Source organism: Nothoprocta perdicaria, unplaced genomic scaffold, assembly GCF_003342845.1.
Source record: "Nothoprocta perdicaria isolate Ctin4 unplaced genomic scaffold, notPer1 scaffold_209, whole genome shotgun sequence".
Classification (NCBI taxonomy): Eukaryota; Metazoa; Chordata; class Aves; order Tinamiformes; family Tinamidae; genus Nothoprocta; species Nothoprocta perdicaria.
In genome coordinates this window covers 826,522-853,948 of record NW_020455305.1, presented here as the reverse complement: position 1 = coordinate 853,948, position 27,427 = coordinate 826,522, and the positions used below count along the sequence as shown (strand labels likewise).

The following is a 27,427-nucleotide window of genomic DNA, read 5'->3' as shown; positions in this document are numbered from 1 at the left end:
CCATCTGAAAAATCAGTATCTCACCAAAAGACCACTTACGGCCTTTTTAGTGCTTGGGGACAAATGATTATGGAGCCCCTCACATCCAAGCCTTTGCTGAATGGTTGCTGCTGTGCATATCTAGGCAGTTCTTGATATGGCAGTAATGCCAGCTGGAGCAGGCCAAGGCAATGTGGTCAAAGGAACTGCTTTTCTAATATTCTTAAAATCTGCACTTGCTGGTATTTCCAACTATGCTTGGCACTATGCCAAAGAAAGGCATAAACCTTTTAGACCAGAAAATCTACCTTTGATAAGTTGTTGATGCATATTGAAATACCAGAAATAAACTGAAAATGCAAAAGAATATCTTTGTTTTCCTAAAACCTTTTAAAAAGCAGAGGTAAGACTAGTAGGCCCATACATGCCTGGCTAACTGGTATTCTCTAGTAAGGAATTTAGTCTGTATATTAAACCTTGAATTTTATAAATTCATTAAGAATCATTGCTATCTATCTTTTTCTTTAGGTTGAATGAGGTTTCTGGGGGCAATGACAACAATTTAGGGCAACTCAGTAGAGAATGAGTGTAACAACTGTTTACGGCTCCTATTAGGTGCTTTTCTGCTCCAGTGCCAAGGCTAGTGGCATTGTGAATTGTTCATTTTGATCCCTAGATCTATGAAAAGAAAATCCAGAGTTTGCCCATTTTAAAAAATGCTGCTTTTGTACTTTAAGAATCTGTGATTTGTTAATCCCAGATTTGGAATTAACCCTTTTCTTGCATACCAGATTCCTGGATATTCTGAATAAGCAAAACAACTTTAGAGGAGTTTGAAACAAATGACAGTTCTCAGCTGTAACCGTTCTATAGTTGGCAGACTCTGCTGTAATACAGTCTGTGTAGTGAATTTCCACTCACAGAGCATCCTCTCCTGTGGAAACTGGTAAAAATTATACCTATAAACTGGTTATTTCTTCCCCTCTTCCTGTTTTGATTAAGTAACATTTGATTATCTAGCAGCAATTCTCAATGGGTCCAAAATCTTGAAGTATAACACATCTTTAAATAAAAGAGTAGGAAAAAAAAAAGGGGGGGAGGGGGAGGCTAGGAATGTGTCCAAATCAATGAATTAAAGACTACCTTGGATTCAAGGTCCATGGAAATCCACAGGAAGACAACCATGCAAGGTTTTATCCCAAGTGATATATTACAGTCCGTGAAAGCTAGGCCTTTGATAACTTGTTATGGCATACCAAGGGGAGTTTCAACTGAGAAAGCCCAGTTTATTTCCCAGATCTCCTAAATATGAGCAACTGTGCTCAATGTAACCTAAAATAAGAAATGGTAGAGAGGAAAAAAGAAATCCAGCATGAGTGTATTTGTGTACTTGTTTCAGCAAACTATTCCAGATTTTGACGTCAGAATCTTGCTTCATTCTGAGCTGTTGGAAAACTTGTTTCTCCATTGGAAAGCTTTTGTTTCATCCCTGCTAAAGGGAATCATCATATAATACTTCCCCATAATGTTCCCTATGATGCAAGGGAGTGCTCTGGGTAAGCAGAGCCAAGGAAGGGCAGGTGATATGTGACTCCCTCTCACATCTGAAAGGCATTATTAAATGAATATCTAGATGTACCTGGTTGCTTTCAGAGACATCATGGCCCTGAGGGCACTGAGGGCACTGAGAGACCCTGATCACCCTGACCAGCCTCACCTGGGGCTTCTGCTTAAATCATCTTGAGTAGCCACACCTGGGGCCTCTGCATTAAATGGCCTTGACCACCCTCCCCTAGGCTTACAGCCACTTTTTGCTCATGGCTTTAGCATTTGCTCTTCAGCTTAGTCCTTTCTCAACACTATCATAGCAGTGCTGGTCTGTGCTTCTGCTCCGGTCCTGTCTTTGTCTGTCTATGGGTACTCTCAATCTAGTTCTGCAAAACTGCATAAGCTAAGATAATTCTGTCATTGTAAATGTGCCTAATGAGCTGGACCAAAGGTCTGCACCATTTCTCAGGTACTGTTGGAGGGGCCCAGAGGCACTAACCTTCCAGCAGCATCGACTGTTCAGCCGACCCAGGCTCCTGAGAGAGCCTGTGGTGCTGCCTGGTCCCTGTGGCTCTCTAGGGTCTTCTGCTGTGAGTGGTGGGGTGGCCTATCTGCAAGGCCCTGCTGAGGTTAGGTAGTATCTGAAAATATGAGGGGCTGGCCTATCTCTCTTGGTTGGTAACTCTTTGGTTTCCAGAGTGGCCAGGTCAGATAAGTTATCTTTTCTCTTCTTTTGGAAAGACCACAGTTTGTTGCCCTATGCATAGTGCAGTAGCCCTTTTCTACATGGATCACTTTTTGCCCTGGAATTATTTCTTACATATTGCCTTATTTTTCTTGGGAGTCTTTGTAGAATGGTCAAGTAAAGTAATCATTTCCATCTTGGAGCTTAATTTAGGAGCTATGTTTCACACTTTTTCATGTTTTGAAGTAATAAAAATAATAATAATAATAAAAACCCTCTAGAGTCTTCAGATAAATTAGAAGTATTGTAAAATATATCCAATTTCATGTTTTACAAGATTCTTTGTCAATTCTACTCTGTTAATGAATTATTTGTGTGTTCATTGTGTTTTATGGTTGAACCTAGAAGTGCTTTCCAAGGTATTTGAATAGCGGTTTCCTTGTTTTACAGCTGAAATGGCCAATATTTTTTTTTCTTTCCCTTGCCTGTATGCAGCTTGATCAAGGGGCCCAACCTCTCTGCTCATGTGCAGGGACATGCTATATACCATGTGTATATGATTTGTTCAATCTCTGCTAGTTTAACACTGCACCAGCCTGGATATCTCTTTACCCTGCTAGTGGAAATGGGAAGGCAGGGAAGCAACAGGATGCCTGTAAGCTGTCTCAGAGCTGTTGCTGAGGATGATAAAGATTATCTGTAGATTAAAAGTTGATAGAGGCATGACTATGTGTAAAAAGTAAGGATCTAGTGACAAGAGTCTTGAATCTAGGGAGCAACAAGGGCATGATGCTGGTCACAGTCCAGGACAATAGGCTTCAGAGAAGCATAAGGGAATTCAGAGAGATACAGAATACTGCTATTTATTTTTTAAGGTGAATCAGGTATTGAAAAGTTGGAAGCTGCTTTAGTAACATTGTAGCAGAGTTATTTTGTATTGATCAGAGGGAAGCATATACAGACATTACATACAGAAGGAGAAGAGGGAAATGCTTTTGTACTCTGAAACCACTGTATTTAAGTTACATTTTTTAAAAAGAACCTTAAGGTAGAGTTAATTTTTTTTTCCCCCATAATTTATTTTGTCTTAAGTAGTTGTTGACTACTTTATTTACATTTTTTTTTATTTTTAAAATATATATGAATTTTAAAATTCATTTAATTTCTTTTGAACGGATCTTTAAATCTTTACTAATGTTTTGACTTCCCTTTTCAGGTCCTATCACTCTCTGAGATACTCTGGCCATGTGTACTTTTCTTCATTCTGGCTGTAATCCGTTTCCAGGAGCCTCCAAAATACAAGGAAAACTGTATGTTTTATTTCACCTGTACTCTTCTAGTTCAATGCAAACAGTCTGAAGCAATAGTTAAGAACTATTAGAAAAATAAATGAGAAGGTACCATTTCAATGTACAAAGGCAATGGGAAAAAAAATAGAGTGGGATTCAGTTCTGTCTACTTGCAGATCTGAGCTAGCCCAGTTGGACTGGGCTGAAAGGCAGAAATACCTAGTTCATCAGGTACAGTTTCTAAGAACTGAAGGCTGGCTTGTCTAATGGTATATGTCTCTTAAATATTTTAAATATTGATATCTGAATCTAAATAAAAATAGGATTTGTAGCTATTATTATAAATGTAGCAATTCTTTTTCTGCATCTTTCAGTTTTGAATATTCAGCAAAAATTCTAGCCCAAATGTTAGCTTGCTGAACTGTATTATGCTTTATTTAAATGGGCCTTAATATTTCTCTTATTTCCCTCCCTTAATTTTGATGTGATAGTTATAAAAACGGTAGATGAAGGAAGAGCAGGAATAGTCTTTAAACTGTATCTCAGTTTTGATTGTTTTAAAACAAAAGAAATAAACTAATTGGGATTAATAATTATACTGTAGTTACATATATACTAGTAAGCCATATATATACATATTTTTATTTTCTGTTTTGAGGTTTAGGTTCTCAGAAAGCATAGAAAAGTTGTTATTTATCCAAACAATATGCAAACTGAAACACCACTGAATATCAGTTCCTTCATTTTGTGAAAACTTGGGATAAAAGAGGAGAAATACCATTTTTGTGGAGATTTCCAAATTGTAATATAGGTCACTAGACATGTGGATTGACAGGCTAGCAAGCATGTAGTGATGCTGCAATTTTGTGACTGTTGTGAAAATTGTCTTTCCTCTAATGTCCCACTGTTGTCATAGTCTGACACAATAGTTCTTCATTATCTGTGGTGAATTAGCTGTTTCTAAATGAAGCATTTGGAATTATATATCTTTACTGCTCACAGGTGACAAAGCCACTTGCTGTGAGAAAGGAACATAGCATTATTGTACAGGCTATATAATTGCAATGTCATTGCTTTTCATTCTACTGCTGCTTTTTTTTTTTAGGTTATTTGGAAGCTCGGGATTTGCCAAGTCGAGGCCTTTATCCTTTTGTGCGGACTCTTTTCTGTAATCTTGGTTCAAGATGCAGGAATACCAGTTATACAGCACAGCAAAACAGCCGTTTACGGTAAGATATATAAACTTGACACAGCTCAGATATTCACTGTACAGCTTTTGCTAGAACGAAGTTTTTGTTGTCTTTTTGTCTAGGAGAAGACTGAGAGGAGATCTGATCAATATACATAAGTACCTTAGGGGAGAATGTAGGAAGGATGGGACCAAACTCTTCTCGGTGGTGGCCAGTGTCAGGACAAGGGGTAATGGGTACAAGTTCAAACACAGAAAGTCTCATCTCCATGTGAAGAAGAACTTCTTCACTGTGAGGGTACCAGAGCCCTGGCACAGGCTGCCCAGGGAGGCTGTGGAGTCTCCTGCTCTGGAGATCTTCAAAACCCGCCTGGATGCCGCCCTGTGCCCCGTGCTCTGGGTGTCCCTGCTGGAGCAGGGGGTTGGACTAGATGATCTCTAGGCGTCCCTTCCAACCTCAACCATTCTGCGATTCTGTGACAATCTTTGTTACTAAAGACTTAAAGTTTCTCTACAGCTGCCACATTCATAAATATCCATAATCATTCCTCTTCTAATCTTTGCCTTGTGTTTCAAAGTGTTATGGATACAAGAAGATCTTGAAGTTACTTTTCCAAGGAGCTAATATTTTAGTGTTCTCAAAACTTGCTTTGGGGAAAAATTACAGAGAAGGCCCTTCTGATATTTACCCTTTGCTGCTGCCATGGAAGAGTGTACTTGAGTCTGTACCTCATGTCTCATGGTATATTTCTAAGCAAATGGTGCTTTGCAAGCTTGATGCAAAACTCATGGCCTTTCATTAGCAATGCCAATGCTATATGTCTGAACTATAAAGCTATAATAGCTATTGATCTTTTTTTTTCCCTCATAAATGGATAGTTCTTGTTTATGCTGTTACATTTAAGTAGCATCTAGATTATTACTTTAATAAGGTATAAGCTATTGATAAGTCTGCATGATTATTTACACTACTTTGAATAAGCTGCTCAAATTACATCTTGTCTCCAGGAAAGAATTTCCTGGAGGCAGTCTTAGACCTACTTAAGAATCAGGGAACTTATTCAATATATTTAATTTTCTTTTTTCCAACTGTAAATGAAATGCATTCATATATGTATATATGTATATAAACTCTACATAATGGCCACATAACATGAGTAGCAGATAGCCGAGGTCAGAAAGAGGTTAAAAAGGCAGCACAAAGTTCATCCAAAGGTCAGTCTTTTCCAGCAGGTCTATCACTATAAATTAGATCAACCTAAGGGATGTTCTGACTTATGCTGGCTGCCAATAGCCTTAGGGATCCAAATTGTCAGCTTGAGATCAACCAAAACATAACTGAGTCTTAGCAATGCTACTGTGTTGGCTGGAGAGAAGGGTTGGCATAGGAACTGTAATAGCAATTATCTTTCCCCTGTGGATCTACTTTGGACCACAGCCAGTTATTTATATCACTTTATATGAATTAATAATGTTGCCTTTATTACGGATAAAGCAGGAGTTACATGTAGTTTGCAAGGACGCTTTAACTATTTGTTTGCACAGTTTGTACCATGCTACCAGTTTGAGATATATATATATATATTCGCACATCACATGAAGATGCAAGTTTTCTGTGCATAAAGTTCTCAGTAAAACCACCACCTGGTTGAAAGGTAAGTCTTTCAAAGAAATGTCATGATCTTTTCAAGTAAACGCTGTGTGTAAGTGTAGCTACATTGAGGTACTGAACTGTCAAGTGCAGCAAGAACCTCAGCAAGTGCATCAGTGGGAGCACATGGTAGAAGGAACATTTTTAAGCATCCGTAGCCAGAGAGTAATCCTTTATGCTTGACTCATGTGACAGAACAGCAACCTGTATTTTTCTCTAAGGTAAGCTAATTTCTGGGGACGGGAGAGAAGGAAAGAAAGGAGAAAGGGTGTTACAAACCTCCTTTCTTACCCCCTCAGAGGGGGAGCTGAATTGTTGAGGTGGATCTTTTCTGACCTTTTCCTGTTGTGAACTTCTTGGAGAACTCAAAATGCTTTTAATCCCCAACCTTTTATTAGCATAAATATTAGAAACATCTTTCTAAGCAGAGAAAGCTCCAACCAACCAGGTTTGAAAACAGAAGACTAAAATCCTTCCTGCATTCTTTTCCTCAAGCCGATGAGTCCATACAGGTGGATCTCTACTTCCAGAGTTCGCTTCTGTTTACTTGATTAATTCTGACTTGTAGGAAAATCTGTGCCTTCCTCAGATATGCCTCCTTGGAAAGGATCCATTTCTGAATACCCCCGATTTTTGATCTCTGCTACTCTCTTCAGTCTTAGCAAAGTTTTCTGGCTTGAAGCTCTCTGAAATGCTTTTCTGCAATGCTCTCTGCAATCCCACTATACCTGCAGTATCTCGCACCTTTTCTGCTCTGAGTATATTTAGGAGATCCTATGGTGTAAGGCATGCTTCCTTGCATTTTCCCACAACTTTACACCTTTCCCAATCTTGATGGAACATAGAATAAAACTGAAAGCCTGCAAAGAAGATTAAAAGCTCTGCTGCAGTGTCCTTCTGTAGACCTATACCCATAGCTACTAAGGAGTATGCACCTGCACTTCTGCTTGTAACTTAAGAAAATTTTTGCTTGTTTGATTGTTTCTCTGTAGTTTGGAAAGGTTGTAATACAATGTACAGCATGGTGGGAAAGATCCAGCCTTTCTGCAACAGACATGCTATTGTACAATTGTACACTGCATGTGTTGGTATCATGCCTCCAAGCATCAGATCATCAAGATCAGGCCAAGTGGGATCCAGCACAGCTGGGGCTTTGCTATTTTAGAGAGAAATTTCTAATGTAGGGCCAGAGGGCAGATTGATTGAAGAGTTTGCTGAAAGTCTTACGAAAAATCCCCAATCTGGATGGCATCATCCATCATAGCTCAGATTTCAGATGAGCTCTGAAATAAGCTTATTCTCATCTTGAATAACTGGCTAATTTGTCCAGAATTTGTTTCTGAGTCTAGCTTTAGGAAATGCCAAGAGCTTCTATACGCTCAAGTGATACAGCGACTTGTTCTTTTGCAGTATTTTGTCACAGTCAAAACTGTGTGAAGCAAGAAGTCTACTCAAACTATTTCTTGAAAGGCATGATTAAGGGAAGAGTTACTATAGGTGTTGAAATTATATAGAAAGCTTCTTTTAAAACCATGGTTCTAATTGCATGCTCTCTTACATGCTGCTAGAACATTCATTTTGTCATGTTGTGGTTTTGCCCTCTATTAGTTTGAGCAACTGCTGCTGCTATTTTTTTTAAAGAAGTGTGCTCATCTCCGTTTCCTGCCTCTGAAAGCAGAAGAGCCCTGTTGTACCACACTTGATATTTTGACTGGCAAACTATCTGAAAACCACTTGTTCTGACTGTTCTTACAGCTGGTTTTGTAGTCTAGCTTCTAGTCTCTGCTGGCAAGACAGTGATAGCTTTCTGTGCCACTTTGTCTAACTTCTGCTGAATCATGAAACTAGGGATATCTCTTGGCATCCTTCCCAGGAAATAAATATGCTCTCCTGTTAAATATTCAGAAATAAAATATTTCTTCAGAAATATTCAGAAATTCAGAAAATAAAACTTTTGTAATATTTTCAGCTGTCTCATAAAACTGAGTGTGATAAATATAATTCCTGTTAACATTACCTCTTCCAAATGAGTTTTTGCTCAGCCCCCAGAGTAACTAGCAGAAGGACTAGGGGAGTGAAGGTACAGAAGTGGGGGTGTGAGAGGGAGCTGCCTGACACTTGCTCCTAAAAACCACCTGAAATTGGAATGGTAGTTCATAGGTAGCTTCTTTCCTTCTACTTGGAGGATTTTCTTTAGAAGTATAGTGTTTCTGTGAGTTGTTTAGACTCACTTGACTGCTCCTCTGTAATAGTCAGACCTTTCTTCTGTGTGTGTGTGTGTTCTTTTTTTTTGTTGTTGTTGTTGTTTTTGTTTTTTAAAAACCTTTCCATGTCCTGGGTACTTGCATCCCCCTGTACTGTCTCTCAGCTCCACCTGCAGATTCACTATTAACATGCTTTCCTCAAAGCTCTCACTAGAGCTCCTCATAGCTGCTGCACTCCAAGAGTTACTAGACCTACCACGTATTTTGTTTAGTGTTTCTAGTTGTTCTACCCCTTTGCCTCTCCTCGGAACTGCTCACAGGGGAGCAGCTTGAGTCCTCTGCTCCCTAACCTGGAAGCCGAAGACACTGGGTGACCCGCGGGCCTTGGCCTGGCCAGCAGCCACTGCCATGGACATGCACGGACCATTGGGCAGCATGACTTGAAGGCGCCGCTCCTTTTCTTAGCTTAACGGAAGCCTTACAAGTAGTGAGGAAACCTCTCGAAAGTAAGGGATGAATAGAAGATGGGGGGGGGGGGGGGCTGAGGAGACAGACTTAAGTTCTCTTCTCAGTTAGAAAGCAGTTGCTAAATGGGCTCTTTATCACCTACTGATTGCTCCTTAATCTCCTGCTGCCTTAAAACACACCCTGTGAAAACGGAACTAGAGCAGTTTGATTGCTTTCTGCATGGATTTGTGTGCTAATTTATCTTGGGTTGAGTGCTGGCCCCTTGTTCTTAAAAAGCTGATGGCTAGAAAGTCCTCTGTGCAATTAGTTCCTGAACTTTTTCAGCTGACAATGTTTATAACCCTCATATATCAGGGTGTAGATGTGTTAGTAGTATTGAAATTTATGTGCTATTGATGACTTTAAAAACCTCCCTCGAAACAACAGAAATATGTTTTAAAACTCCATTTAAAAGAAAAAAAATGTGATGGGGAAATTGTGCTGCCCTCAATTCACCCAAATGTGACATTAGTGGAAAGATTTCTACAAATTTTGCCATCTGTTACCCTAGCTGGGATTCGAACAAGCTGTGCTGAAGTATTTGAGAATTTATTCTGTATTTTAATATTAAATTTTATCTTCTTCTTACTCAAAAGTTACTGCATATGAATAAGAATCAGGGAGAAGGAGAAACATGCATCTTCGTATGTCTATAATTTTGTAGCCTTTTTTAAAAAAAAAAATATTAGAGCTATCAGCTGAGTGAAAAAGCGAATCTTTGTACATGGCTTGTAACTCTGATTTTATTCTCCAAATTAAGTCATTGGGAAGAAAACATTTCAGTAAGGTGAACTCAAAAAGAGAAAAAACCTAGATCAAGTAAGACATTAAAGTTAAATAGGTTTTACAACGTTGCTTTCTCTTAATTATAGCCTGTTAGAGAATAAAAATTTCTTCAAGTTTTTTAAAAAGATGCAATGTCCAAGTAAATGGTAGACGGTCTCAAACTGTCTTGGCACAGTAATTATTTGAGACCTTAGTAATTTTCCATTTATAGAAAAACTAAGAACCTATAGCAATGTTATATGTAGTCTTCTAGCAGTAATGTTATGTTGTTGGTGTTGTTTTTTAAATCTGTATTTTGCTTCATCTGTTTTCTCTGGAGTCTTTATTCAATTCTCTTGTTTTTGTGTATGACTTTTAGAACTCTACCTTATTCTTGCTTGTTCTTGGCTTATTATATATGGGTGGTTGATATATATATCAACCTTCCCTCTGTCCATGGTCTCTGAAGTGGCCCTAGGATTGATGCATTAAAAAAAAAAAAAAAAAAAAAAAAGGTGTTTTGCTGCACAGATTTTTATCATAGGATAACTCAAACTTTCTATAAGATAAAATATAATTCAGCTGCAGAGTAACATTTTGAAGATGACTATTCTGTTGTTTTCAGTGCCTTGGGATAGCCTAGGTATAGTGTTTTTTTAGAGAAACATAAGAGATACTCTGAATTCTGATTTTGCCTTGATGTAAGCACTGAATTATTGTTAGAGAAGCTACCAGATGGTAGTATTACAGACAGCATATGCTATGAATTTAATTGTAACTTCTGAGTTAAAATCAGGGAAAAGATAGTAGTGATCTTATTTCGAGTTACTGAATGTACTTAAACCCTATATGAAAAAGAAAGTAAAACCATACACAAACTGTATAGATTATTCTCAACAATGATTTGCTATGTCTTTATTGTTTCCAAGGCAACAAAGTGTCTATAAACCCAGGATGAGTCACATGTTTACTTAAGTTATGCTGGTTTAACGTGGGAGTCAGTGTAAAGCAGAAGTGCTTGATTACAGGTGGTGTTCTCTTTCAAGTAGAAGTGAACTTTAAGGGGCATGTCCCTGAGAATGGGCGTACACTGTATGTACTGCTTTTTTATTAGGGTGGCAGAGTTAATAATGTATTTTTTTTTTTTTTTTTTTTGCTGTTCAGTAAACCACTGAAGCACCAGCTTTCTTCAGGACCTGGAGAGAATATTACCATATGCTCTTTACTGACATTGAGTATATCTCATGTTCTGGCTAACAGATGTGCTATGTGTTGCACTTCTTTAGATGCAGTAGGAAAACTGGAACTTTATGGTGTTCAAGACATGAAAGATCTCTTCCCTGAATTCATGATAGACCAAGGAAAGACATTCTGCTATGCTGAAGACTTCTTGGGTTGTGTCCTCCTTTGGCTACTGCCAGAATTGGGTTATTTGGGATAGGTGAACTGCTCCAGCACATCAATTCTCACTGTCCTTTTCTCCCTAAGATTTTACAACTCAGTAGTGCATTTCGCATCTGATAAACTGAAGAAAATAAGAATTAGATAAATGCATCTTAGTTTTTAGAGGAGGAGAGAGAAGGGAAAACAAACAAAAAAGACTGGAAGTGCTGCTGTGAGGGGATACATATCTTTGAGCTATTTGTTTCCATGTTGTAATTTTTTTTTCCTGTTTCTTTTGTGAAAAGCACTTCTGGCTTTGAAGGTGGTCCCGGGGGCTATATAGGACCTGATCTAGCTTTCATGAAAGACATAAAAGATCTTGCAAAGGGATTTATTGAGACCACAGAGAAAGCCATGGCTTTGGAAAAACTATGGGAAGAAGACTTAAAGTTTTCAGGTAAACTATGAGCTTTCAAATGAATTGCTTTTTCAGATAGTAAAATCCACTGAATATAAGAATAATTTTATCTCAAAAATAATGTCCCCTCACCCCCTTACAATTTTAGCTAATGTAGGAAAAAAATTGCTGTTTTGTTTTTGTTTCTGTGGCTATCATGAAATTCCCAGTGAAAGTCACTTTTCACAAATAGTTTCCTTGTTGGCTAAGTCAATGCTCAGAATAATGTGCGTTCAAAAGTAACCATCAAGGTTTAGGAAGAATGATCTGTTCTAGCGAATTACCCGGGTTTCTCCCTTGTTGGAGTTTGTGCTGTATTAGAGAGAAAAGGAATACTAGAAAGCCACATCAGCTAATAACACCTGATAACTATAGACAAACAAATCAGTCTTGTGTTGGAAGAGTGAAATGGAAGCACTGAGGTTTCCCCTCTGTTCCCCTGCATGTTCAGCAGCCTCGTAGCAGGTGGACAGGCCTTGGGTCCCTCTCCTGCTTGTCCTTCTGGCTGAAGATTTAAGCAGATCTGGGCTTTGGGTGGCTTCGTGCTTTGCTCTTTGAGGCTGCTACGTTTGCCTGGGAGCTGTGGTGATGATATTTCTCTTACTGATGAGTGAGTGATAAACCATTTCTTTAAAACAGTTTATTTGATAATACTGAAAACAATAGAAAGCATGGAAAATTACTGGGTCACTAGCTTTCCAGGAGTGTTACAAGCCTCTTTTCTGCATCTGAAATGTCCTTTCCATACTACTTGCTGTTGGTTATAAAATGGATCTTTCTGAAGTTAATGATGCCTTTCTGTAAAGGAAAAATGTTTTGATTTTTACAGGGCTCGATTACAGCACCACTTTTCTCGCTGTAAGTATTTTTACAGTTTATTTCTAAATTGCTGTTCTGGATTTTGAGTCAACTTTATTATAAAGGTTAGAAATGTGTATTCTGTCAAGTTTTAGTGAAGTATCTTTTCACAAAATTACCTTTTTCAAGTTAAAAACATCTTAGAAATATGTTTTTAAAAAAGGCTCTTTGTTAATTACTGATTTTAAGCTAGTCTATGCTGTTAGTTGCTAAAAACAAACAAACAACAACAACAACAAAAATACTGCTGAAAGGCTATTTATTAGCATTTTAAAAGTGCATCTGTCAGACCTTGAATAGTTGTATGAAATCATATCACAAAGTATCTTACAAGGCGCGCTTATCTTAATGTCTGATTAATATCAAAAACTGAAAATATGCTGATGCTATTTGGAGGAGATTACTTAAAATTCAGTTTTGTGATTCATTAAATACAACAAGCAAATTCAACTGGGAGTGACAGAAGAGAGATTCACAAAATGCAGCATGATTCTTTCCAGAATAACTTTGGCTGCATATGTAGATTTTTCTTTTTGTGAAGTCCTCATAAATCAGTCTTTCACTTTCTCAATTTCTTGGCAATCTTTACAGAAAAAAAAGGCAACTGAATGGACACATTAATTTATCACTGTTGCTGTCACTTCTGTACACTTCACAAATCACTGGCTTCACTTTAGAAATACTTGCAATAGATTTTTTACATAGTTGAGTGATTGCAACTGATATTTCATGAAATGCAGATTTCTGACTATGATTTTGAATTGGTTCATATTTTAGTAGAGCATCAAAACTTTCCATTGCTCATGTGATACTTGATTGAGAAGACCTGTCTCAATATGAAATTTCCTTTTTAGAATGACATATAAAATAAAAACAGTTGTGTTTATCAACATGAAAATGTTGCAAGTGGACTATTGGCTACAGAGCTTTTATACACAAGCCTCTCTTGTTGTATAAGCCCATGCTATTGTTGCTGAATATTATCCAGAAAAGTCCTACAGAAATATTCAATTAGAGAAATAAGGCTTGACCAATAAATTTAAGCTAAAACTGCAAAGAAGATGGGATGTTCCTGTTAGAGTTCTAGTCTCTAACCCATACTCAAAAACTGCTCGCAACACTAAATACATCTTTCTGTGTTGGTTCTTAAAGGCAACCCTTCTTTGGAAAGTACAACATGTCTTGTTATGCTTCTGATCAGAAGGTGATAGCCTAGTGTTTTTCCCATCTCTGTTTTCTATCAGAGCACAGGTGGATAGCTGAGAAAGAACTGCCATGGGTTCCAAGCATCACTAAGCTAAGTGAAATATCAAAGCTAGAGGTTATGTTTCCACACCAGAGAAAGCATCTTAAATGACTAAAAGGTAGAGAGAACTAGAGTAGAGGAAGTAACAGGCAGCTGCTACTGTGTGTGTTGTTTAATTTTCCTTACCCTTTAAAGAATTGTCATATTTTAAATATTTCCCTCACATAAAGGTGAATTTGAATGAAGCAGAGGAAATGATTTCCAAGATAGAAAATCTATATAAGCAACCTCACTTTTGGGACCTTCTGCATTCACTCCCTCGGCTTAAATTGAGTAGCTTCTACACAGAAGAAGGGTTAGATGTGATAGCACAGTTTCTCAAGGCCGTTGAAAAGTAAGTACTTGTACACTGTGAATTTAAGGTGCTCTTTTTTATTGAAGTCTATGATATCTTTACAGCTTATTTAATGAAATAAGCCTTCTTATCACTATAGGAATGGTCAGATTTTCTTCTCTGTGTGTGCTGCTTTCACAGGGATGTGGTAGGAGTTGGAACCATTTCATTTTTTCTGTGTACTGTGTCTCTTATCTCTCTCTAGCTTAGTAGAGATTTCCTAGAGGTCTGAGAGATGCTTCATATTAGCAATGGCTGAAATGATCCTATCATATAAAATAGCTTTAAACTCTCATGTTCTTTGGGATTCCTCAGAATACAGAATAATTACATATGTAAGAAAGTAATGGTTTGGATTTTACATAGCTTAATGCATTTAGCTCTTTGATATGAAGAAAATGAAATCTTACTATCAAAATAGTTCTGGTTATTTTCTAGAAATTGAGCAAACAGTAAGGAAAAAAAGGGGGGCAGGGGTGGATTTTAATCTGAGTGTGAAAGGAGTTTTCTGCCTCAGGTAAAGAACAAGTGGATTGAGAGGAAGACATAGGATATCTATGGGATTTTCAGGTGAAGGTCAGAAATATCTTTGCCAGAACTGATAGGTAATAGATGCAGTAGTAAAATAACAGGCGAGGCTGGAGGACCAGCTGAGCTTGCTGCTTTTGTAAGGCTGGGCATGAGCTTCAGCAGCTCACCCTGTGCTAATCCCATGGGGTGGCAGGTGGCAGGGTCCGGGCACTGAGTGGGATATATCTGGGCTGAGTCGGTTGCTGCTTAGCATCTCACTGTCATTTTCATATTCAAAATTATATGAAGGATCTTTTTATGAAGGATCTCTCTTTTTTTTTTTTTTTTTTTTTTTTTTTTTTTTTTTTTTTTTTTTTTTGCTGTGTAAATTGTGCCAGGCCTCTATTTCCTTCATGCCCAAGTAGGTTGTAACCTTATTCCAGGCTCTTCTGTGACCCATTAATGTGCAAAGCTAATGCCCTGTGAGGTGCTTAAACCTCAAGCAAAATTACTGAAACACAGAATTTCTGAGATAAGACAGAACCTTGATCGTAGTGTTTTTGTTTTCTTCAGCAGCAACCAACAAAGAGTAATCCTTGGCTGATCTACTTGATCTTTAATTGGTTATACTCTTAGCAGTCATTTTTTTCCTGAGCTATAGCATGGGCTGAGTGAGATGTGATAAATGTCCTTGGCCTTTTTCAACTGCTGCTGCCAGCAGAGGCAGATGGAGACACTCAAGGGCATCTCTGCACAGGGAGCCCAGCATATGCCTGTGGAGTCACGCAGTGACTCTCTGTCTGCAGTTTCCCTTGTGACTCAGTGCGTGGTTTGCACAAGGGCGTTCCCTAATAAATGTAAGGCAAATGACCTAATAAATGTAAGGCAAATGACCCAAAATGACTAACATACTAATCTGTTTATAATACTTTGGTCTTCAGTGGTAGAATTTGTCATTAGTAGCCCAATTTAGGAAACAAACTGGAAGGAATGTCTGTCTCTTGACTGTTTTCAACATGTTTCTAGAAGCCCTAGTTAGGTAAAACTTAGTCAGTCCAAGGTATCCTGAATGTGCAATTCCTCCAGCCTCCCAAGGCTTTGCTGTGGCTCTCAAAGGTACATAGGAACCCACGGAGAGGGTGGAAAAAGGCTACAAAATGCAAAGCAAACCAAATAACTAAAGAAAAAATCCCTGCTTTGTGTGTGTTTCTTCATGTCTCCTCTTTATTGGGATGCCCTTTCCATGCTTGGGTGAGCTGCTTCAACCTCCCTTTCTCCACAGTTTACTTCACAGTTGTTGGAAATAAGTTTTAAGACATTTGATGATGCCTTCTAATCAAATTAGAGCTTGATTTGCATAAGAGCAGAAGAGTAACCTATAGGAAATAAATTTGCAGGAAACTTCTAAAATTATCTACAGGTACATTAACAAGGAATTTTCCCCCCTAGCTAAAATGAGCAAAACTTGAGACTTGCAAGAAATTGAGATGTGTTTTAAATCAGTGTTTTCTATAATGTGTTTTGTGTGTGTGTGTTCTGCTGCTGTAAACATTTTTTTTTTCTGTAGATTGGAAGATAAAATAAGCATTTTGTATCCATTTTATCTTGCTCAGGGGTGACTGGGAGAATGCTGATGTTCTTGTTCTTAATATTTTTTTTGCTTGTGAATGTGGATTTGTTTCTTTAATGAAAATTGAGTGAGCCTATAATTGTAAAATCTCAACTTGCATTTTACCATGAAAAATGTAATTTGGCAAAACTTTTTTAACACTGTTTTAAAATTTAGTCACTTGAGTTTCATATTTTTCAAATCGCTTTCAGTTCTTCAGCTCAGACTATGCAGAGCTTTAGTTTGTTTCTTTTTTAATCTATTTTTTTAAATTTCAGTACTTTTGCTCCCTTGGAAGATTTAGCTGTGATCCCTTTGGGCCAGAGTTTCTATGAAATAGTGAAAAGAGCACTGAATTTAATGTCTGCATTGGTGCACTTTTTGCAGGACAGCAGCTTGGAAGGTAAGTAATTTGCTTCTAATTTTCTTTTAAGCATGTTAGGAATATGTGATTGCAATAGCTGTCTGGGCTCCAACTAACTTTAATAAGGTCTAAGAATTAAAATATGTTGCTATAGTGCTCACCTGTTTCTCTGTTGATCTGTTTTTATGTCTGAATAAATTTCATCAGACTGTAGCAATAGTTTATATGAACAGCATTGTAATGGTTTAATACATCACCTTTACAAGGATCTCAGCAGTGAATTTGGGAGTTTTCTTTGTAGTGATTTAGACTAGACCTTACCTTTGAAAGAATTTTCTCTCATTTTGATACGTATAGTGGTGTCCTGTGGCTTTCATGCTTTGACCTTCTTCTTCAGTTGCAACAATTTCTAGCATCAGCTGAAGGGCAATATTTATCCCCTCTGCTGCTTGTGTTTGGGAGGTAAGTTCAGCTGAAGAATGTAGGCTGCACCCAAGACAGCTGTGTGAGATAAGGTCAGGAACTCCTTTTGTTTGCAAGCTGTAGAGGACCAGTTGGATGCTAGGTGCAACCATTTGTCCTTGATAATCCACCTCAACAGTTGTATATGGTCAAAGTCCCACTTCAGCCATCAAAAAAATGGACTGAAGTGATGCAAAGGTGATAGCGCAAAAGTGATGCAAAAGTGCTGGAGCCCTGCATAGAAATGTGCTCTGCTTGAGTCTGGGCTCACATTGTTACTGTTTTTCATTTCTGTGTCTGAAATCTTAATTAGTAATCAAAACAGAGATGAATAAGAGTTGATCAGTCTGACATTTTACATTTGTGGCTACCCTCAAAGCTATGAGAAATGTGCAGGCTGATCTGTGTAGCAATGAGTCTAGCTAGTCCTTTGAGAAGTTCACCCAAAGCAGGCAGGATATTTTGACAGCTTTCATGAGTGTGAGGAAGTACTGGCTTTGTGAATGAAAAGGTACACTAGAAACTCCCAGTAGGTGTTGGAAAGGTGGGGAAGCTGCGGCCTCTTTGGACATATTCGCTTTGCGAAAAGTTGCATTTGTGCTGCCCTGTATGTTAGATTAAAAATAGTCTAGAATAACTGTAAATGTGCGATATAATTGTATAAAACATATTCAGATAGTTTGATAACTTTGTGCGTTCTCTGTTTTTAAGCCTAACTTTTAAGCTAGGAAGTTTATGTGTAGTGCAATTAATAGATGCAGTGGCCATGAAGTAGGCAGATCTGAGCATGTTATCTGTGTGGTTCTTATCACAGTGATATTCTGCAGTGATACCTGTTTCCTTGTAGGTTAAAAAAACTTATGAGATAGCTCAATATGTACTGGATCATTAACTTTCTGTTGCTAGTGATATTGCTTTGCAAGCTAACTAGAATAAAAGTGTTGCAAAATTGCTTTGTTTGTTGCTTCTCTTCTGACTGCAGTACAAGTATGATGTACTCTCTTCAAGAAGCTTTTGTGGTCTGAAACGCAAGTGCAAAACTAGCACCTTTATGCAAATCTTTTTACCTTAGTTCAACTGGTGTTTTTTCCTGGTTCTTCCTCCCTTCGTAATAACTCATTTACAGCCTGGATATACACATTTGCATGTCTACATGTTGAAGCTGACACACAATTCAGAACTACATGCCAGTGGGTTTGCTGGCAATCACTGCACAGGGGCATTTCATCGTGCTGACGTTTGGCTGAATGCCAGCAGACTAGCTCGCCTTACCATGCTACTAGTGAGGTTAAATTTTGTTGTCATGAAACTGGTGCTTGGGTACATGCAGTTAAGTTGAAAACAGTGCTTGGGTCTTATGAAATTCAAATAAAGAAAAAAACAAAAGGATAAAATAGGTATTTTTTTTCTTCTAGGTTTTCAGCATACTATTTCTCTGGGGGATATGCTGTGGGATCCACATGTTGTCAGAATGCAACTTAAATCCAGGTTTGGTTTCAATGATCTCCGCATTGAGAAGCTTCTAAGTTATGCCTCACAGCTACCTGAGGTAAGACACTTTAATTGCAGTTCGACTTTCACCATCTGGTTTTAAATGGTACCTGGAAGGGATCTTTCATGCCTTAAAGAAACTATAACAATATCCTATGGGGGCAGACAAAAGCATCATTGCATTTTCTGTAACGTAAGTAACTTGAGCAAATGTTGCCAGCCTAGCCTTAAAAACAAAATCTGAGCTTTGATCAGCAAGCATTTGTGCTGTGATTCATGATTAGCTAATTGGAGAATATAATTAATCACTTAAAATCATCTGTAAATGAACAATGGTATTTTTCATGTTGGGAAACAAATCATGCTTTTTAATAATATTCACGTTAGTACATTAGGTTGTCCCTCTAAGTTATGTTCCTTTGCAGAAGTTGCAGACACAATTAGAAGAAGGACCTTTAGTTGGTTGTTATTTAGTTAGCCTTGTTAGTTGGGCCTTTCAGTAAATATTTGGCTCTTGACAAGTTGCTCATTTTAAATAGGTTGCAAAAATTAAAAGTACAGGTGTATTAAAAAAAAAAAAAAAGACTTTTTCTGGGAGTAATAAGGGGGTATAAATGATAGGATGCAAATTAGTGAAGCAGCTACAAGTCTGCTAAATATGCTGGGTTTGTTCCTGTCAAAATTATTTTTAGCTTCATATGGAAATTCTGCACATGAAGATGCTTATAGACCTTTTTTTTTCATCTTACATTAATGAGTTTCTGCCTCTCTGGAGACAATAGTGAAATGTAAATGTTGCTGCTGTATAAGACTGAGTATGGCAAAATACACGATCATGTAATGAACTCAGGAGAGGAGTTACCTTTTTTTGGGTCCAATAAGTTTTGAAATTAAATTCTGCATTTGAAGATACCTGAACTCATTTAGCACTTTTTCATATCTTAGGCACTGAGTAAATCTCTGTGTCTAAAGTTTGGGGGGGAAGGGTCACACAAACACAGTGTGACCCCATTGAGTTAATTGAATCACTTGTGATTGTGTTAGCAATCACTCTTGGAATGTTAAATTCCTGAAATGATACTGTTTCTCAGTAACAAACACTACTTTCTCTGGACACAAAAGAAGCTTTGCTAAAGAAGAACTTGTAAAATAAATCCCAGGAAGACCTCCAGGCAGCTTATATTTGTTAGACATTGCTGTCAACACTGTATGCTTCAGGTATCATTTTCTGCTTGGCAAACACTTCAAATACAGTTGCTGCTTGTCTTCAAGTGGAAGAAATTAATTTCTCTAAATTAAACTTTGTGCAATGAATTTGAGTGGGTTTTCTATCCTTTGCTGTGACTGGAAGCGGGCAATTGGTAGCACTGGAGTTCTGAGAATCACTTGATTTCATCGAGTAGATGAATTCAGTGGGCTTCACATTTATATTTGAATACAGCCATGTCTTTATGGCTGTATTCATGGGTGCTTTGTCAAGCCATTGCAATTTACGATTTACCCATATACTGCAGTAATGAGATCTGAATTTCTTTACTTTTGTCATTAGTTAAAAAACATAACTTATTCTGCTCCTTTCCTTCCCCATTTTTCTGACTCCCACCACACACAGAAATCAGCACTGCCAAAATAGGGAGCTTCTTGGGTATTGAGCTCTATCCTGGGTACTGAGATGGAAATGTTTTGTTCGCTGTTTGTCCTTACCATGCAGATGACTTTTTAAAACATTAAAATGTGGAAAAAGTGAAGGCAAGGTCCAATTATGTTTTTTGTCTTGGCATTTTAGCTAAACTCAGCTCTTACATTGAGTCTTTTCTTTGAATGTGCAGTCTGATGAATGTACTTGTGTGATGAGTTGCCCCTGTTCAAATTTTGAAGAAAATCTGTCTTCAGTGAGGAAGAGGAAAAACTCTTCCTGCATACAAGAATAGACTGTATGGTTGTCTGATTTGACCAGCAGAATATTTAAAGTGTCTGTTCAAATTCTACTGAAGTCCACAGTTTATTTTTTAAATAGCCTGTGCTTGTATTTATCAGAAATGTTTGCACTTTGCCAGGTGCAGTCTGGAGTCAGAGGCTGTCATTATAAAAATCATAGAATCATAGAATGCTTAAGGTTGGAAGGGACCTCAGAGGTCATCTAGTCCAACCCCCCTGTTCATGCAGGGTCACCTAGAGCATGTAAAATACATTTTTATAATTTCATACGTTTATAAATTGATACATTATAAAATACATTTGATATATGTAAGTGGGTATATTTTGAACAGTTGCATAATGAAATCATCTCTGGCCAAAGTGGTTGACTTTGACTAGTTGTTGCTCACTCTAGCAATGCTCATTAGTTGTTTATAGGTGATGTTACCTCTATGTTGTATGTACTTGGAGCTCTCAAGACTCAAATAATGTGGAAGGGAATAGGGAAGCCTGGGCAGTGTCTGCCTTGATCACTGTTAAATAGATGCTTGAATTTTATGTCCAATTCCTCAGCTGGCTTGGTGTCAAAATATCTATAAAAGTTCTTATCAATTTTCTATCATAGCTAAAGAGCTAAAGTAGCAGGTACCTCGAAGACTTCATTAAGGAGAGCTAAGATGGACTAAATTATTTTATTTTGGAAATTTTACCAAATGTAGTTATCTTTAATTAAACTTATATCATGGCGGAAAAAAATATTTTTACATTGAGTTCAGTGGTCAGCTTGTAAGAAAAAAATTTCGCCTTTTGGCATACTTAAAAAAAAAATACTTTTCAACTTCTAGTTGAAAGCTAGTCTGCAGTATGTTCATATCAATGTTTGATTTGATCAATGCCCTCATGGGGCACCTGGTATTGTCTACCACACTCTGCATGGAGAATACTTAAAAATATGTATTGTAGAAGACTGTTTTGCAATAAATGGGCTTTGTTCTCACTGAAAGAGGCTATGTGGTGTTCCTTTTAACCAGATAAGTAATTTGATAGGAGAGAGTATTTGGTAGCTCTCTGACGTGCTCACCTTGTTTGTTGCATCTGTCAGATTCCCACGGAAGAGACACTGGAGCAGTTTGTGTGCTCTGCACTGTCCAGTGTGCCAGGAAATGAAGCAAATGGAGAGCATAATGATGAAGGCTGCATTTCTGCATGGCATGAGGCCAAACTCTATCTTGTCAATGCTGTAAGCAAGCCGAAACTCTATTCTCAGGTATATTTCAACAAGTCAAAAGATCAAAATCATATTTCTTGCAGGTAGATTGTCAACAGTGACTTAATGAAAAGGTCTGAGTTTGCTTCTAAATACTACTGTCGTGATTCTTTTCAATTTGCTGCAGACTAATCCTTTCTAATAAGGAACCAGTATGGGAGAATATTTTATTGCTATGTGTCTGCTTAATCAGATTTTCTCATTAACTCAAATGCATGACTGAAACCTAATAGGGACTGTAAAGTGAAGCATAGTGTGCTGCAAGAGGCCTGAAAGAAGGAGGCCCATTTATTGTCCCACTTGAATTTTGGGAAAACTGTATGCTGTTTACAGGCCTGCAGTGATGCAACATATATTTTTATCCATCCTCTACTATCTCTTGCAATAATGGCTAAAGGATGTTCAGGTCAATCTCAGTGTAGCATCTTAAAATTCTGGTCCAGCAACCAGTATCTGGTCTGTATTAGGATGACACATATGTAGCTGTACAGAGAAGAGGATAATCCAATTCAGGTATTTCTTAAAGAAAATACTTACCTAACTGCCTTAATTATGGTGTCTTTTCTCTGAAGCTTGTTTTCTTTGCATGAAAAAAAAATGCTAGTCCTGCTTAGAGGACGTTTGAAATATGATGCACAGTTTGTACGGTTGAGCTTATTAGGTATTTCCTCAGAAATAGACTTTAGTTTCTGTCTTGATTAGAGTTATCTGATGACTTGAAGTCATTATTTAATGTGGCTGTCAAAACTAGCCCTTATATTGTTACAGAAAAATGCAAGTATGGCAAATGCTGATGTCCTTAGAATGGCAACTTCGAGTGCTCTAAGTTGTTGGCCCCTGGGAATTCCCTTGATGAAAATGACATCTAGTGAAAAATCTGTTACAACTACATGACACTTAGAAAGCATAATGATGGAGGGAAGGAGCTCAGTCAGCAGTTTTGGTCAGGTGCTTAGTGGGATCATGTAGTCTCCTCCATCTTTGGCTGTGTCATGGGACTCAAATGCATTGATATTTTTGCTCTCCAACTTCTAGCTTCCATTGCGGTATTGGTAGTGGCAGCAGAAACCTTGGAAGGGGGAAGGCAAGACTGAGTAGCTGCTCAAGAAGGCTTGTCTTTGGCTGCAGTCTTAGGCCAACTTTTTACCATCCTTGAGTTTTCAGAAAGAACACAGCATTGCCCAGGGGATGTTAAGTTTGCTGTGTGATATTGTTGGCTTGCAAGTCAGTCCAAACTATTGGAGTCTCAGATTAACTTCTGGGGCACCAGTCGCTTCAGAGAGCAGTGTATTTGCGAATATTGACTAAATAAGTAATCTTTGTTTCTCTACACAGTATCTGTTCTGTTTTGCTTTCCATCTGCTAGGTATATCATCAATGGTTCACCAGTAGCCAGTCTCAAAAGCTTCTTTCTGAACTTGAAGGAATGATAGCTGACTTAATGTCTCAGTTTTTAGATGAAAGTGAAGCCAGGAAGATGGTTTCAGGGTTAAGTACCCTAATGCTGCAGTGCAATGAGAAATCAGAAGCCCATTTCTCAGAAGGGTATACTCCATCTCATGATCTGTAAGTTATTCTTACCTTATTTCTGCAACTTATGTTATGAAGTTTATCTTAACTGGAATATTTAGTTTCATGTGCCATTTATTTATTTCTGTCTGGTTTTGAAGTATGGAGTGCGTAAGTGTGTAGTGTGAGTTTTATTTTTATTCTGTAATTTGAAATTTCATATTCGGTCAAATAGTTGCTTTAGTACATGTACATCCTGAAAAAGGCATTTAAAATGTGTGTTTCAGAGTAAATGTGTCTAGTCAGAAGTTCAGCAGAGAAGTCCTGCAAAGAGTCATAAGTTCAGCAGAGAGGGCACATCATTAGGACTCATAGGAATCAGCAATTGCCTACATGTGTGTTTTGATGAACTGGGGTCTGAATTCTCTACCGTGTCTTGTAAAGTCTAGTTCTTACAAGTAGCTGCTGTGTGAATCAGTAATGCTTCTCATACGTATGCTATAGAATCAATCTATTTCTGCACAGTAAGTCCTGTGAACCTAAAATATATGAGACTTTTCTTGAGTTATATACATAATAACTTGTCCAGATCTTGAGCAGAAGCCTACTATGGAGGTCAGAATTACATGTATATAAATGTGTAGGATTAAATTGTGTGTAGTTCCTAACTGTGTTTGGGGCAAAATAACGTAATAAAGCACACCGTCCTTACTCTCACAAGTGATGAGAAAGAAACATAACTTCTCACAACTTGACCCTTTGTGTAGTTTATTTATAATATTTTTGAGCTTTTCTTGGAGTTTGAAGTTGTCTGTTGGATTTATCAATTGATGCAACTTTAAGGAGTTTGTAGGAAGGCTTGGCTGTAAGTTCTGCATCTAGACAGAATGATTTGATCTTTTGTTGAATTTGCATAAATCATTTTGGTGCAGTAGAACTGTCCATTTGACAGTTAGTTACTGTCCTAGTGTCCTGTACAACTCAGAAGCTGGTTTTGTTACATCTCTGGAGACTCCTTTGATACCCATCTTAATACAAGACATTTTACTTAATGACAGTTGTTCTGAGGTGTTTGAGCAAAATAAAGTGACTAGGACACCATTTTTTGGAAGTATTGAATGTGATTTATCTTTGTAGATACATAAAAGTAGTAAGCGCTCATAAACTCTGGTATTAATCTCACAAAAGTCTTGGTTAGTGCGGAGGCCTGAACCCTTCTGAACTCTGATTGGGATGACTAGCATCACTTGAGAGATGGTGGTCTCTATTTGGTGTAGCTCGTAGTAGCCCTGATTGCTCACATCTAAAAACATCCTTTGTGGTGGGAGATATGATTCATTCTTTATAAATCAGTTTCTGAGGATAAACCTGAACGGTAATACTGTACAGCACGTCCCTGTTTTAACTGTGCCTCAAAAAAGCAAAAGAATCTTCTTGAAGATGATGAATGGATATGGGATTCTAGCCACATGTTCAAGACCTGGTCTTAAATTTTCTCCTGTTGAGGATCATCTGCTTTTTTTAATCTCCTTTTCCCAGCTTGAGCTTTCAGAAACTTTTCATTTAATAGAAAATGAACTTTATTGGTGAAGAATTTCTCCATGTTTTGTTTCCAAAGGCAGAAAGGAGGATTGTGTATATGAATCTTCCATGAAAACAAGTTGTAGTTCTCATCTGGGAGACTGGACAGTGAATGCTAAGTCAGAGGAATCTTTAATTTGCTTTGCTTGTATCTTTTTCTGAAACTTTTGCCAAATCCATCATCTGTGCTCAACAGAGAGAACGTGGTGAAATTACTTAAAGACTTGGTAATATATTTTGGAATTGTGTCTTTTTTTAATTAAAAAAAATGGTTACATTACTGTAACCATAACAAGCTGCAAAGCAGATGATATTGTGAGTGCACCCCGAAGAGTAGCGTAACTTTTTCACAACCTCACCCTCTTGTTGACAGCACACTGCGTGTTCCTGTGATCGACTTCTCTCTTTGTCTGCAGGATCCGGTACCTGGCGAGAATGCAGGCTGTGCTTTGGGATGTGCCTCAGTGGCCCATTGCAAAGAGATGGCTTCTCATAGATGGAGCTCTAAGGAATGTAGTAATCCACAGCTTAAACTTCACTGAAGGTAAGCTTGCCTGGTGGATACTTAGAAGTAGCTTGAGGTCTTGCCAGTCATTGCAGAGAAGCAAAACACAGATCTGGACATAAGGCCACTTGTATTTCTTTAAGAGCTTGACTAAGGGCTGTGGAGTGTAGGAATAGGTTGCTTCTCCTTCCAGGGGCCCTTCTTGGCCCAAAGCCAGAGTGGTGGTAAAGGAAGCAAAAGTTGCCTTTGTGAGAGGAACCAGACAGGGAAACAGATAAGGTCATTGGTACTGTTTGTGTGGCAGGAGTGCCTGGTGTATCTGCCTGTGCTGATTTTGTGTAGTAGCTGTATGTAAATATACATACGTATATATGCATGTACATGTGTGCCTGCTGGGAATGCATCCTTAGCTGCACCATTGGCCAGACCTGGGGACAAGCCTTGCCCTCATCATGCTGTGGATTCAACAGCTTCCTAATATTAAATTCCAGAAGTATTACTAAGTTAAGGTTATCCCTTATTTCAGAAGGATGAGACTACAGTTTTGATTTGGTGCCCAGAGAATTAGTCAGACTTTCTGCATTTCAAATTTTGTCTACCTCGATGAGGAGATATTTCCAGTGGCACTGCGAGAGGGGAATGGTCTTTGCCCCTCAGGAGTGCAGAGTGCAACCATGCATGTCTTCTGTGTGAAAGAACAGTGATCTTTGGGCAGGAAAGTCATCCAAGCCAAAACTGGAACATCTGTATGCCTGTATTTTTCAAACATATGTGCAATTTTCTTTTTCAGAATGATGTCTGCTACTGTACACAACCTTACCAAATTATTTTGTAAATTATACATGTTCTTTATTGTTGGGGGGTGGAATGTCTTTACAGAAGTTTTACATAATCTGGAAAAACTAATTCCTTTTGCCCCAAGAGATGGATTTGTTCATCTAGACATTGAAAAGCTCTTTGTGGATTTAAAAAAGGTATGTTATTTCTTGCTTGCACATTAACGTGCACATAGCTGTAGAGGTCTATTTTTTTTTTTTTTTGATTTAAAAAAAAAAAAAGAAATTGGTAATCATTTTTTACTTTGTACTTAGCAGCATCTTGGTGCAATTGTGTGCATTTCTTCCCCTGTCTTTTGACATTTCATTGTGAAATTTAATATGGGGTGTGAATTAAATCTGTTCCTTCACACTGATTTCATTTTTAAAGTAACAGTATATTGATTAAATTCCAGATGCTGTTGAGCAATGCTTCCTATGTATGCAATGATGTGCTTACACTGTTTGAGATGGTCCTTAGGCTTCCAGAAGGGTCAGATGACATCGATGTTTTAGAAATTTATATGTGCCCAAGCAACGACTCAGATATGACTCTCAAGTTAAGCAACCAGCTCCAGTCCCTAAAGGAATCTGTAAGTTTATCTGGAATCTTTTTTTTCACATTTAAAGCTTGTTTTGCCTTCCTTTCTGCTGTTAAAAAATAAAATAGCATGTGCTATAACTTTCTGCTTAGTGTTTGCTATTAATTAGCAATTGGTAACTAATTATGTAATCTGATTAAGATGCCTGTTGGAGAAAGGCACATGTGGACCTGTTGAGACTCCTGAGTGGCTGTGACATTTTAGATTACCAAGCTGTGGCTTAAAGAAAAGCATGGATGTTTCAGAGGGTGCGAGTTTAATCTATTTTATGTTGGATTTCACTAATGTTGTCTTCTTCGTACCTAAGAAGTAGGTACTAATTCTCACTAGTTTTCCATTTACTGGTAACCAATTGTTGCTCTCTTTGTGAAAGATTCTACTTGTGCAGAAAATTATTCAAGGTCAGCAGAGCATTCCAGATTCAGTAATGGATGATATTTTGGGATGGAAAGAAATAGAAGAGCAGCTAACTGAAAGTTATGCTCATTACTGTGAAATTTATCAGTTACTGAGAACAGAGATGCCATCTGGGGAGGATGTCCATTTTGACTCTTGTCAGGAGCAGCTGCTCTTTTCACTGTAGGTATTTTCTGTATTTTTTTTATCCATAAACATGCTACCTCTCTTCTTGGAACTAGCA

At 37.9% G+C, this 27,427-nt stretch overlaps 1 protein-coding gene across 1 annotated transcript in view; it reads left to right on the top strand.

The window, feature by feature from the left end:
- ABCA13 (ATP binding cassette subfamily A member 13) overlaps positions 1–27,427 on the top strand; it is a 183,414-nt gene that overhangs the window by 1,828 nt on the left and 154,159 nt on the right. Inside the window, exons 2-14 of the mRNA XM_026038381.1 lie at positions 3,429–3,522; positions 4,607–4,730; positions 11,506–11,657; positions 12,487–12,515; positions 13,992–14,155; positions 16,553–16,677; positions 18,516–18,649; positions 21,611–21,775; positions 23,142–23,341; positions 25,282–25,409; positions 26,250–26,344; positions 26,602–26,778; positions 27,161–27,366. Coding sequence (XP_025894166.1) covers positions 3,429–3,522; positions 4,607–4,730; positions 11,506–11,657; positions 12,487–12,515; positions 13,992–14,155; positions 16,553–16,677; positions 18,516–18,649; positions 21,611–21,775; positions 23,142–23,341; positions 25,282–25,409; positions 26,250–26,344; positions 26,602–26,778; positions 27,161–27,366 — 1,793 coding nt within the window. The remainder of the gene's footprint in view (positions 1–3,428; positions 3,523–4,606; positions 4,731–11,505; positions 11,658–12,486; positions 12,516–13,991; positions 14,156–16,552; positions 16,678–18,515; positions 18,650–21,610; positions 21,776–23,141; positions 23,342–25,281; positions 25,410–26,249; positions 26,345–26,601; positions 26,779–27,160; positions 27,367–27,427) is intronic.